Source organism: Barbus barbus, assembly GCF_936440315.1.
Source record: "Barbus barbus genome assembly, chromosome: 16".
NCBI lineage: Eukaryota > Metazoa > Chordata > Actinopteri > Cypriniformes > Cyprinidae > Barbus > Barbus barbus.
In genome coordinates, this window is record NC_136744.1 from 2,179,623 (window position 1) to 2,193,534 (window position 13,912).

At 37.4% G+C, this 13,912-nt stretch overlaps 1 protein-coding gene across 1 annotated transcript; it reads right to left on the reverse strand.

Moving 5' to 3' along the window:
* Positions 1–267: 267 nt before the first annotated feature.
* On the reverse strand, positions 268–13,425 carry LOC306882062 (pleckstrin-like). The gene is made up of 9 exons (XM_079436507.1): positions 13,256–13,425; positions 11,396–11,551; positions 11,126–11,307; positions 10,795–10,886; positions 10,237–10,421; positions 3,290–3,394; positions 2,979–3,062; positions 2,814–2,886; positions 268–2,189 (listed from the first exon to the last, which is right to left on the reverse strand). The coding sequence occupies exons 1-9, from the start codon at positions 13,295–13,297 to the stop codon at positions 2,050–2,052; spliced, it is 1,059 nt and encodes a 352-aa protein (XP_079292633.1). The 5' UTR covers positions 13,298–13,425; the 3' UTR covers positions 268–2,049.
* Between the last annotated feature and the right edge of the window lie 487 nt (positions 13,426–13,912).

Genomic DNA, 13,912 nt, shown 5'->3' on the forward strand with positions numbered 1-13,912 from the left:
AAGTTACCAAATTTACCCATATGTTAGGTGGTCATTGCATTTTCAGTGTGAGTCTCATATTAACCCTCAAGCATCTTTTGGGACAAATGTGGGCAAAATTGTTAAATAGTTTCCTTAATGTGAGCAGTACTAAACACACACACACAAAAATTGACTCAACTGAACCACACATACGCACACACACACACACACACACACACACACTTCAAAGTCAGATCAAAGTCCTACTGCAAGATTTGTAGATGTTTCCAAACAAAACACGTCTGAAACATGCTACTTGTTAGGTTTATTGTTTATTCTTACCTGCTTATCTATAAGCATATTTTGGCATCTTTATATAGTCTCACCCAACACAATTTTTGGTATCACTTTAAAATACTGTTCCATCATTAATGAGTAACTACACAAGAACACATAAGTAATGCAATATTAGCACTCTAGTAACTACTAACTAACAAGAAACTCTGATTAATGAATTAGTAAGTAATAGTGCTTAGTCCAATGTGGTAGTTCACTATTAGCTAAACAATAACTACTATTTTTTCAAACCTCCCCAAGAACTACTGTATACAGGTTCATAATTAATATGAATAATGCATAATGTATAATTCATTCTAAAGTGAAGGTCATGGTAACCCACTAGTACTGACTCGAGTATTACCAAATTCTTCAAAAGGAAATACTAATTATTTGGATCAGTATTCTAAAGATTCAGGAAAACATTAAAGGGAAAGTTCACCCAAAAAAATGAAAATTCTGTCATTAATTACTCACCCTCATGTCGTTCCAAACCCGTAAAACCTTTGTTCATCTTCGGAACACAAATTAAGATATTTTTGATGAAATCAATGATGAACAAAGGTCTGTATATATGTTTAAAAAATGTTAAATTAAAATACATCATTTTAAAATCAATCAAAATAAAACACGTGTTAATTAAAATGAAATATTTAATTTGTTTACCTGCATGTCATGTGACCATAACCACCGTCAGAGAACCAAGAACTTCAAATGGGATACTTTCTTATTAAAATATGTATTTTAAAATCTGTTATAAATGTATAGTAAAGTAAATATATTAGGTCACAGCAGTTTGTGAATTTATGCATTTTAATGTGTCTGAAAGACAAAAGCCTTCCAAAGACATAGACATACATGGTAAAATGACCTACAGAGTGATAATTCAAATAAAAACAAGAATGTGTTCATCAGTTGATGCAATGTTGAAAGACTTCTTAAACCTGAAATGATTTTTGTAAACCCAGTGCTCAAATGCTGTGTCTTGCACAAAACTGGAAGACTTTCAGATTTTATATAAGCAGTGGGCTATTGTAGAAAAAATAAAATAAAAGATGAATTGGGGAGAATCAATAAATGATAAATAATGTATTGCTATTGTGTAAATAATATGTAATCATGTAATCCATAAAGAGTAACTGTAGTCTGATTACAAGTATTTTAAAAGGTCATTTAATCTAAACAAGTACTTAATTTTTGGAATCTGATTATGTACATGTAATCAGTTACTACCCAGCTCTATATATCAGAATAATGAGCAAAGAGGAGCTGTGATATTTTGAGACAGATTCGTGTTGCGCCCCCTCACCATCAGACTGGTACATCTCTATATCTAGACCGACTCAAGAAAAGAAACAGGAAGTGCTACAACTTCACATGAAAACAGGAAAATGCTGAACATTGAAGATTCTCACTGTGTTGACAGTTCTGGATGGGCGATTCAATGCCATTCACTATCAGTTTCTGGTGAAACAACACATTTGCCCACATCCTGTCTCAAACTGAATGTGAGTTTGGTTTGTTTTACTTGACAAATTGTGTCATGTGATTGTTAGAAGGCCTCTTGTTTTGTACAAGTGTGGAAGGTGAAGAAACAACAAATTGGATTTTTTATTTTTAGAAAATGCTGAAGAGGAGACATATTTGGTGCGTAGACAAAACACATCCTCACACAGATCCTCACCCTTAACTCTGTGTGTCTTTAACGAGTGAGTTTGCCATTCTTCAGACCACGGGATGGATCTAATACAGTTATTTTCCCGTCTTTGAGACGCTCTGAATGGCTTTGATCCAGTCCTTGTGCTCGTTGGTTGTCGCGGCCTGCAGGTAGTAGTGTATCTCATCTGACGTGATGATCTCAAAGAGATTCCCATCCACCTCTTGTCTCTTGGCTGCAGGATTCATAAAAGAGGGAAACATTTCAATGAAATAAATAATTTCTATATTGCATAAATGCTTTACAATTTAAATACCATTATTATTGTTAGGGGTCAAGCATTAAATGTGCTGTAACCTCTATTGTAATTGTAGGTTTTCTTTATTATACGAATGGGAGTCTATGGCAGCCCTATTAACAGTACATGGGAAAAGAATGAAATTTGGTACACTGGTAGAGGTGGTCCTGAATAATAATCAGACCAACTCTTGTGTCTCTACGATGTACTCCATAGCGCCACCACCATTTCAAAAATTCACTTATTGTTATAACTTCTGAACACTTTGTCCTAAAAACTAAATTCGGAGTTGATCTGATCACACTCAAAGTCAGTCTCTTACATTTAGACTCCAGCCATTACATTTTCCATGATTTTGAAATTGTGCATTTTTCTTTTTTTTGCTACTCCTCTTTTAAATCCTATTGAAAAAATACATATTTTGCCTTAATTTTGAAGCGAAACATGTTCTTTATAGGTTTTGTGATAGTCAGTAGTCTCATTAAGATTAATGGAATGGCATATTTATAAAGCGGTGGATGCTGAAATGTGTTTAGTTGTATTATTTAGATTTCGTCATACCATCAGGCACGTATTCCACCGCTGTCACGACTGAACCACGCAGGTGAATGGAGCCGAGAGGATCGTCCTCACCCTTACAGAGACACACAGACCAACCAAAACTGTCTTAATTTTACACAAAAAACAAAACAAACCAGTCTTTAGAAATGGCAGGAACATGCTTACTTTGGTGGGATCATAGTAGTGGATATAAGCAGGATCATCTCTCAGAATAAACTTTCTGACTTTCCAGTTTTTTCGCCTGTGTCCCTGTGAAATGATGAAGAAATGTCTGAGAACATCGTATATTCTTATAAATATTTATATTTTGCAAGAAGAACACAATTTAGGGCTATTGAAGTCGATGCTTGTTAAGTTAATCGAATTTGGAGTGCTTGATATCACAGGTTTTGTGAGACTCACACGTCTAATCTCACGTCTAATCACTATCGCAAGATCACTGGTTTTCATTCATCATGTGTCTGTTCAGTGCTTACCTGTTTCAGCAAACAGCCCTGTTTTACTATGGCCCCTCTGAACTCCTCCTTCATGATCTCGTCCTCATCGCTGGAGTAACCCTCACAAAAGAAACCGCTATCTGCCTGCAAATCAACACACATGCACACCTTCAACAACAGCTCTGGCTTCATAGACACGCACCCAATACACCTACATTTAAAATATAGTGCAGCTCTTTTCCAGATCCATCACCTGAGTGAGAGGTGTCCTAAGTCCTAAGTGACTGATTTTGAACACTTACACGAGAAACTTCACTCAATTCAGTTCAGTTTCACTGTAAGATGGACGGTAAAGTTTCTTTGTGGAACCATCAATGCCAATAAAGAACCTTTATTTTTAACCCTTGTGTGTCAATAAAAAAAAGTTAGACATAGGTCCATAGTGGACAAAAATGTCCATGTCAAAAAACGGTCATACAAATTTGAAGTTTGGGAGCACAGACTTAAGTTTGGTCTCATTTTAAAGAAGACCCATGGCAGATTATTGCTGAAGTAAAAAAAGTGAAACCAAAAAAAAGTTATACAGGTTTAAGTTTATGAAAATGATTTATGATATATATTTTATATAAAACATATTTTATGAAACCTGTTGAACTCTAAACCTGCTAGAAAATCAAAGCCATAAATCTAAACAAGTTTTGTTCCAAATTTGAGGTTGATATCTCAAAAAATTAGCTTTCAGTAAAATTTTGTTTGGGCGCAGTACCAAATTTTCCCCATTAGATGCCAGCAAAACTCCGCTGGTGCGCACAGTGGTTGGATTTGTGACCCATTTTTTTATTTATACGTTTATTTGGATATGGACTTGCATTAGTGATATGCAAGTAGAGTTTCTCTCTCTCAAATTTCTCTCTCTCAAAGCACACACACAATTTTTTTATGACACACATACCAACACACTCACACAATTATAGCTGCATTATTTATCCAATTGGCTCTATAATATGCAGAAGCAGAAAACAGGAATAAAGCGAGTATTTTCTTTATAGACCAAACCTGAAAAAATGACACCATCTGGTAAAAAATAGTAAAAATAAACATTTTGAAGCCTTGCCAACAGAATGAAAACCTATTAACAAAAGTTGCATCATTTTACAGTTAAACGGCACTGCGATTAAAAATTGCAGTTTTAATGGGTTTCAATGGGGACATTTATGTCCAAAAGGTCCTGAGAGGAACAATTTTTTGTTCCTAGTGTAAAACTGATTTATTAAAGGAAATGGGGGTGAAATAGTAAAATTCCAATAAAATACACACCTGTGCCAAAATTTATGCAACTGCCAATAACACAGGCAAAATGATAAAAAAAAAAAAACTGAAAAGGACAAAATTGTCCAAAAGGTCGCACAAGGGTTAAGAGTGTAGCCTGGAGTCATAAATCACACCGTGTTTGTTAATTTGGCCAGAGGAGAACTTTATTTGCCAACGCAATTCTGACTTCGTAACTTGCAACTGTGAGTTTATATCATACAGTTCTGAGATAAAAGTCTGAATTGCAAGATAAAAACATTTTTATTTTTATTTCAGAGGCAGAAACGGACTTCCAAGCTGGCCTTTAAAAGACACTTTATATTCAGCAATATCATCGGCAACTAAATGAGAACAAAACTTGAATTGAACTGAGCTGAACAGTGACACAAGTGTCTTTGTAGAGCTGCTTTGCAGCAGAATTTACAACATATTTAAAGTTTGCATCATTGATTCTGCTATTTTCCTGTTTATGTTTGAAACAGTCTGCATTGTATACAGCGCTATAGAAATCAAGGTGACGGGAATCGATGACGTCACGGAGCTGAGAGGGTGCACGGAGGCCTAGCTCCCGCATCTTTCAACATTTTTTCGACTTTTAACAAGACAAAAAGTTAATTTTACATCTGTTTGGAGTTATATCTCGGAGCAACAACATGTCTAGCAAGGACGGAGGTACTTTTCAGATTGAAAAGGGTCCAAAATCCCTACGAAATCTTCAGAGCAGACCTGCTGACACTGACTCACAGGATGGCGGTACATGCGAATGTGGCTACTCACTTAAGCTTACACACGAAGTCACAGAGTGCATCAGCAAAGTTTTGGATGAGAAACTGTAGCAGATCTGGAGTTGGACTGGGCAGCCCCTGAACAGCTGTCTAAACGTTGGATGGACAGATCTTTTCTCGGCACGAAGAAGGCCCGGACCCAGAGTCATTCTGCAAGTTGCGGGCAGCAGCTGATCTAGCCCTGGCCGCATCTAAAAAGGTCGCCTAGGGAATCGGCCGCAGCATGGGCAGCCTGGTGGTTCTACATCGCTACCTATGGCTGACGCTTACGGAAATGCGAGATGCAGAGAAGAAGCAGCTCCTCTACTTTTCTGGGTATGGTTCTGGACTCACGCACTATGATTGCACGCTTATCCGTGGCGGATTCTGCTGAGAAGGGATTTATTGTCCCAGGCGAGTGGCACCATATGGCACCCCAGACTGGAATTATGGGATCTGCATGTGTGACAAGTCAGTATGGAGTGAATCAGTTAACCGTCTCACAGTGTGTGTTGCACACGATAATGGAAGCGAGAGCACCTTATACGAGGCACCTGTATGATTTGAAATGGAAAGTGTTTGCAAACTGGTGCGTTAGCAGGCATGAAGACCCGATAAGCTGTGATATCCCGGCTGTTTTGACCTTCCTGCAGGAACGTCTAGATGCTGGCAGTTCTCCCTCTACACTGAAAGTTTATGTGGCCGCTATCGCTACCTCTCATATTATGCTGGAGGGCCGCTTGGTCGGTAAGAACTCCCTAATATCGTGCTTTCTTCGTGGGGCGAGGCGGCTGAATCCTTCCCGCCCTTGCCAAATGCCAGTATGGGACTTATCATTGGTGCTCAGAGCGCTGTCTAGCGACATGAAAGTGCTCTCATTTAAGACGGTGCTGATGCTCGTGCTAGCGTCTGGAAAACGGGTGGGTGATTTACATGCCCTATCAGTCAATAGTGTTTGTATGCAGTTTGGCCCAAACGATTGTATGGTCAGACTCATGCCTAGACTCGGCTACACACCTAAAGTGCTCTGAGCCCCGTTCAGGGCCCAGGTTATCACTATACAAGCATTCTGTTCTCCCGAGCCAAACACCGATTCAGTGTCACAGAAGCACACTCTGTGCCCCGTGCGTGTGCTGCGTGCTTATGTGGACAAAAATAGCCAGTTTCGAACTTCGGAACTGCTTTTCGTCTGTTTCGCGGGCGCTAAAAACGGCAGCCCGCTGTTGAAGCAGAGTCTGTCTCACTGGATTGTGGAAGCCTTACGCCTAGCTTATGATTCCCAAGGACTCAACTGCCCGTTAGGAGTGCTTCAATCAGGCTTCAGCATTTCGAGGAAAAAGAGTTTCCCCATATGTGATGTCGAGAGACTGACTCTCAGGGAACCCAGGTTACATGACTAACCGGAGATGTTCCTCTTTTAATTCTCACAGTAGGGGAGTAGCAATCTTAATTCATAAGAAGTTCAATTTTAGGTTTGAGGATATGATAAAAAATACAGGAGGACGTTACATTCTTATTCTCGGCCAGCTTTTCGGTGAAAGGGTGCTTATCGGAAGTGTGTATGCTCCAAATACATTTGAACCTACTTTTTTCTCTGAATTAACTGCTAATATTTCATCTTTTTCTGTTAATAACATGATTATTGGTGGAGATTTTAATTGTGCGCTTGAACCAAGTATAGACCTTAGCCCACCTAAATATACTACTGCTTCAAGACAGGCTGCTAAACTGATTAAGTTTTGTGAAGATTTGGGCCTACTTGATGCATGGAGAATTATAAACCCTAAAGTTAGAGACTTTAAATTTTAAATTTTATTATCTAAATTATCAAATTTTAATTTTTCAGAAGATACAATAAAATGGATTGAGTCTTATCTTACATCAAGGAAACAGTGTACCCGGATTAATACATACATATCTTCTTTACGAGATTGTCCCACAGGGGTTCCTCAGGGGTCAACCCTAGGGCCATAACTCTTTAGCCTGTATCTGAATGATCTTCCAGATGTTTGTCCTGATGTACATATTCAAATGTACGCAGATGACACTGTGATTTATGTACACGACAAAACAAAAGAAAAGGTTGCACAAAATGTGTCTATTGCAATGACAAAAATTTTAGATTGGTTTACTCAGTGCTGCTTAACATTAAATGTTCGTAAAAGTGCATGTATGTATTTTAAAATTAAAAAGGAGGAGGTCCAACCAGCTATATTATTTAATGGTGAAAAATTACAAATTGTACCAGATTTTAAGTATCTTGGAGTTATTTTAGATTCTCATTTAAATAGTTTGTGCACTGTCACCTCAACTTAGAAATTAAAAATTTATACGGAGTGAACTTTCAATAGAAGCCTCAAGAGTTTTTTTGAATTCTTTGATCTTTTCTCATTTCTCTTATTGTATTACTTCATGGTCGCAAGCAGGAAAATCTACTCTTAGACCTTTATATATTTTGTATAAACGTGCTCTAAAAGTATTCGATAGGAAACCTTGCAGGTATCATCATTGTTTGATTATTGATAAGTATAATTTTTTTACTTTTGACAATTTTATTGCGTTTTATAATTGTTGTCTAATGTACAAAATTGTTAACAATCTTGCACCCTCACCCTTAAAGGAATTTGTTTTTTCTTGTACTGAAAATATAAGACAAACTAGAGCTTCGTCTAGAGGTGATTGTGCAGTGAATTTTAGAGCTACTGATTTTGGTTGTTCAGCTTTCTCTGTAAGGGCTGTTAATAACTGGAATAATTTACCAATTACTATAAGACAGTGCTCTACTTTAGCACAATTTAAGTTACATTTGAAATCATGGTTAAAAACGAGTCAGTTGTGTGACCATTGAGTATTTCTGTGTTTTTAATGAAATTTGTTTGTAGGATGATGCTTTGCATTATTTATAGGGGATATTTTGTAGAAATTTGGTTTGTAGTTTCTATGTGAGAAATCATATGTAACATTTTGGAGGGATTTTACTGTAAATGGTATTATACTGGGGTTTTTTTGTCACATAATTTGTTTTGTATTCTCCTGCCCAGGGACAGCAGATGAAATCTAGCTCTGTAGCTAATTCTGTGGCAGTGTCGGACTGTCTATTGTCCCTGTCAAATAAAGAATTTAAATAAATAAATCTTGGAATTCGAATTTCACCTGATTTATCAGAAATATTTTGGAAACTTGACTTAGCCCCACTTATTAAAAGTATAAAAGATGATTTAGAGTGTTGGTTTAACCTCCCCATATCTTGGATGGGGAGAATTAATCTCATTAAAATGAACATCCTTCCCCGAATATTATATCCCATGCAAATGTTACCACTTTGGTTTCCTAAAAATAATATTTTAGATCTGGAGAGAAGTTTTTTAAAATTCATCTGGCAAGGGAAAAAGCCAAGGGTTAAGATAAAGATCTTACAACTGCCAGTAGATAGTGGTGGGCAGGCGTTACCTAACTTAAAGTTTTACATTTGTGCTTGCCATACCCGTACAATTTTGAATTGGCTGCATTCTTATCTGAAATCCCAGCCCTGCGTTGATGAGTGGGCAGTGATGCCATACTCGTTGTTAAGTCTGCTAACGAGTAGTAAGGGCCTTAAGTTTTGGCCTGAAATTGAAAACAACCCTATCATATTCAACACAGTTAATGGCAGGACATTATGAAATGCGCAGAGAGAAGGGGCTTTTTTTATCAGGTTTGACACCTTTGACTGGAAATAGAGATTTTCTCCCTGGTGTTCAAAAATCCTTATTCCATAAATGGCATGGAAAGGGTATAAGAGTGGCTGGTGATTTATATTTAGATAACACTTTAATGTCTATTGTCCAACTAAAGGATAAATTTGAGCTTATAGTTGTTTTTGGGGATACCTTCAGATTGGCCATTTTGTTAACTCTGGTAACCTCAAGCCTCCTGTATACTGTGATATATATAGATGATGTTTTGTTGAAAATGGATCACAGTGGTATTGATCATGTTTGGTGTACTTGGGAGAAAGATCTCAGGACTGAGTATATCGATGACGACTGGGTAGATACAGTTAAATCTATTAGAAGTATTTTCACTTGCAACAGACTGGTCGAAATGCAATACAAATTATTGCTAAGACTCTACATTACCCCACGAACTCTGAATAAGATGAATAGCAATCTCCATTATGTAATAAATGCCAGAGTGAAATTGGAACTTTTATGCATTGTTTTTGGCAATGTCCGGTCATCACAAAGTTTTGGGATGGGGTGGTACGGAAGATGGGGGATATTTTTAAAATAAACTTTACCAAGGACCCTGTTTTTGTTTTACTTGGCTTGCCAGCAAAAGACATTGCTTTAACTGCTAACCGGATTCTACTCTGCAATAAGCTCCTGTTACTCGCTAGAAGATGCGTCCTTATTGAGTGGATTCACTCTAGACCCCCATCACTTTCCCTTTGGTATCGAGAGATCTTCAGAATATTGCCTATGGAGAGACTAACTGCTGTGTGTGTACAGTGCCATGTTTGAAGAGATGTGGGGGCCTGTCTTCCAACCAGTCTACAAGAGATTATTTTTAAGGGAAAAATTGTATTTGAATAAGCATTCATTTTGACAGAATAACTGGTTGACTTGCTCTGTATGAGATAGAATGGGCTGAGGGGCAAATAGCTAGGTCAAGAGGTTCAGGATAGACTGAGAATTTTATATATTTATTTTCATAATATTTTTCTATTATTTATTTTATTTTTGCTTTTTTATTTATTTTTAGAATTATTATTATTATTATTTTGTTTTGATTATTGTATCTTATTAACCCTTCAAACCTTTGTATTATTATATTTTTGTCTGTTAATAAAAAAAAATAAAAAAATAAAAAATAAAATGACTTTTGGAATAGAGCCAATAATAATGTGCATTGTATGATTTGTTAACTCACAAAGTAATAAAGAGCCTCAGTTTGGTCCAGGAAAACACACTCTGCTCCTTTTTCCGCCCCATCTTTGGACACGTCTCCGGCGGGCTGCAGGAATCCCTCATTCAGCAGTCCAGTGGCCAGCATCAGTCCCTCGGGTCGGTTTCTGGCCTTGCCCTCAGAAATCAGCCAGTCGATCACTGTGTTTCCTGCCAGCAGATCCACCAGGAGACTTTTACAGGTCAACAAAACTCACGCAAAGAGAGATTAAATGGAGATGTTCCTCTAGAAAAAGCGGTAGCACTTTAGTATAGGGACTAATTCTCACGATTAACTAGTTGCTTAATAGCATGCCTATTATATTGGCTGTTTATTAGTACGTATAAAGCACATATTCTGCATGATTATATTCTACATGCCTAATCCTACCCAATAAGTGTGATCGCAAAAAAAACAAAAAAACAATCCTCAGTGATTATTCAGCTGTGTCACAGTAATACTTCTCATTTATGGTAGTAGTTGTGGTAGACAGGTTTGGTCTAGTTCTTCATTTTACCACTGGAGCTGAAATGAACATTTTACCTGTGAAACAGTGATTGAACAGCCTTTTATCCTTCTCTACCTTCAGCTCTTTCACTCCTTTGTCTTGATCTTTCATTAGAACATACAGTTCACTGCAGACAGACACAACAAAGGCAGTGTTTTAACGGCTTTGTAATTCACAGCAGGGTCTTTAAAACTATATTTACCATCCATTTCTTAGGTTTTAGCAGAAAACAGACACTCTTTTATTCAGTCATTGAAAACAAACAGTTTGCATAAGATGAGCTGAATTCAAAACAGGTATATGCCACCGAGATAACACATATTTCAAATATGATCCAGTTTGATAACTGAAATCACAGTGTAATACCTCAGGTTAACATTTTCTGGTAACCGAATGGATCGGCGCGTTGACTTCCTGGCAAACTTCTTGCCTCCCAGTAAACAAGTGATGGCTCTCTTGATATCTCTAACCCAAAGCTCCCTCTCCTCCAGGTGAGTCGCTTGGAAGAAATGGTCCTGGTTCTTAGCCGTTCTGACCTTAAACACAAGCTGTTGACAAAAGCATATGAAAGCTATTTATGAAAAACCCTAGATACGTCAGCAGTACACCGGCCTTGAAGACGTCTGATTCCTTCACCGTTCTTTTAGTGAAATCCTGGCATGGGCTGGTCAGAGTCGCACCCTTCAGAGGGATCATTCCCTTCGGACTGTTGTCTGTCTTCTTCTTGTAAAACTCAATGGCATCATCTGCTAGCACCACCCACACCACCTTCCACGAGTTGAGCACCGTCCCCTGCAAAACAATAGTGCTGAGCTATAAATAAATGTGACCCTGGACCACAAAATCAGTCATAAGGGTAATTTGTTTAGATTTTATTTATTTTTTTTTTGAAAATCTGGAATCTGAGGGTGTAAAAAAATCTAAATATTGAGAAAATCGCCTTTAAAGTTGTTCAAATGAAGTTCTTAGAAATGCATATTATTAATCACAAATTAAGTTTTGATATATTTACAGTAGGAAATTAAATATCTTGATGGAACATGAGTTTTACTTAATATCCTAATGATTTTTGGCATAAAAGAAAAATGTATAATTTTGACCCATAACTATGTATTTTTGGCTATTGCTACAAATATACCCCAGCGACTTAAGACTGCTTTTGTGCTCCAGGGTCACAAATAGCTTTTTACTTCAATCCACAGCTAAAGGAAAAATATATAGTTTGATGTAAAATAAACAAGCTACAGATAGTCCAAAATGCAGCGGCTAGAGTTCTTACCAGATCAAGAAAATAGGATCATATTACCCCAATTTTACAGTCTCTGCACTGGCTACCTATTCAGTTCCGTATCATTTACAAATTATTATTACTTGCCTATAAGGCCCTAAATGGTTTAGCTCCTGTGTACCTAACTTGTCTTCTACCACGCTACAATCCAACCCGCTCTCTAAGGTCACAAAACTCTGGACTTTTGGTAGTACCTAGGATAGCAAAGTCCACTAAAGGAGGTAGAGCTTTTTCACATTTGGCTCCCAAACTCTGGAAAAGCCTTGCAACGATTTGTATCGTAAAAAGCGCTATACAAATAAACTTGAACTTGAAACTTGATGTAAAGCATTAGATCAGCACGCTTTGAATTTCAGTTCACAAAAGAATTTCAGTGAAGTGTGAACATTCAATTTCGGTCGTTTTCACTTCTGTGTTTTAGCTCACACGCACAAGTGTGAGTTGAATTGTACTATATTTCCAGCTGCCAGATCCTGATGCACAATTTTAGTTTTGTTTTCATTTCAGTGTTTCTTAAAGACAAGAATATTAAAAGAAATACTATTCCAAAACAATTTTTAGGGGTTCAATCCCTAAATAAAATAAATGGGTGGACAAAATGAAATGTATGTTATGCTGCAATGAGGAGGAGGATGTTTCCACATCTATTCTCAAAATAGAGCAACTTCACAACTTCATGGAAAAACATGACAAAACATCAGCACATGAAATCAGTACTGTCATACATGGTATCGTCATGGTGCAAACACCAAGAGAGTACAGCCTGCCATGGTACTTTTATGCTCATGTAGCCTATATTGTTCAGTATCAGCACCGCAAAATATCACCAATATCTCAAACGCCTTAATTAAATGATCATACACCATGCACACAAATGCTGTATTGGGTTCATCTGGAATCTGAGTTGCAAAAGTATCTTTAGTTTTGTTGATGTAGACTTTCTAAACTTTAAGGGAATAAAATGTTCAGTTTTACAATTGAAGTGTTTTTTTATGCATGCCATTTATTATTATGTAGTCCACTGATTTTAAATAGTTTGTTTGAAATATCTTTAATTTTACTTGCCAGCTAAATTTCCTTTTAAGGTCACCACTTGCACATTTTACAGAAAACATACCGCTCCATATCACAAACCCTGAAGCACATCACAGAACAGCTATTATTGTACCACAGGATCACAGATAAACAGAAGACAAACCCAGTCTTACCTTCTTCACTAAGTACCCTTCTCTGATTGTTGTTGGCTCCATAGCTGTGCAGTAAAGCAGTGAGTCTCGGTCTGCAGGGAGTGGTGAGTGTGAGACCCATACAGTTCAGCTGAATTTGTGTCTGACGTGTAACCTCAGTTGACAGTTATAGACACATTTTGATGAAAGGGAAGTTGCGCACTGCCTGACAGGCAACTTCATGGTCAGCTTCATGTTTCCGTTTTCAGCCCACACAGTGAACGAGTCAGAGGGCAAACCATATGCTTGTGTTTAGTGATAACGAGCCCACGGGCATGCATGATTATTTTATGCTTGTCAATGATAGTGAAAGAGTTTTTTAGTTATATTTTTTAAAATAAATGTCCATTCTGGCCTTAATATGGCCTTTCATTTAACATCTGCAAAGAGGCGTATTGTCAAAAACTGCTTCTTGATGAGAAGGCCCTTTATGAACCTAATGAAGCCTGCACCTTCTGTGGGAATAATACTTCATCAAACTAATCACATTAGAGAAACAATGCTCTCACAGGAAGTTGAAGAGAGTTGAAGTGTTACAGGAGAGTGGTTTGATGCATGTTTGCGGTCACAGAAGAAGGACCCAACCTAGGCTGTGTTTGCAGTTTATCTAGAATAATAAAGGACTGTTTTAACACCTGT

Bases quoted from the DNA above. Each gene is read 5' to 3' on its own strand.
- LOC306882062 (XM_079436507.1), bottom strand. From the start codon at position 13,297: ATGGAGCCAACAACAATCAGAGAAGGGTACTTAGTGAAGAAG. The intron at 11,552-13,255 runs GTAAGACTGGGT...ATTGTTTTGCAG, and splicing joins AAGGGTACTTAGTGAAGAAG to GGGACGGTGCTCAACTCGTG. The intron at 2,887-2,978 runs GTAAGCATGTTC...TGTCTCTGTAAG, and splicing joins ACTACTATGATCCCACCAAA to GGTGAGGACGATCCTCTCGG.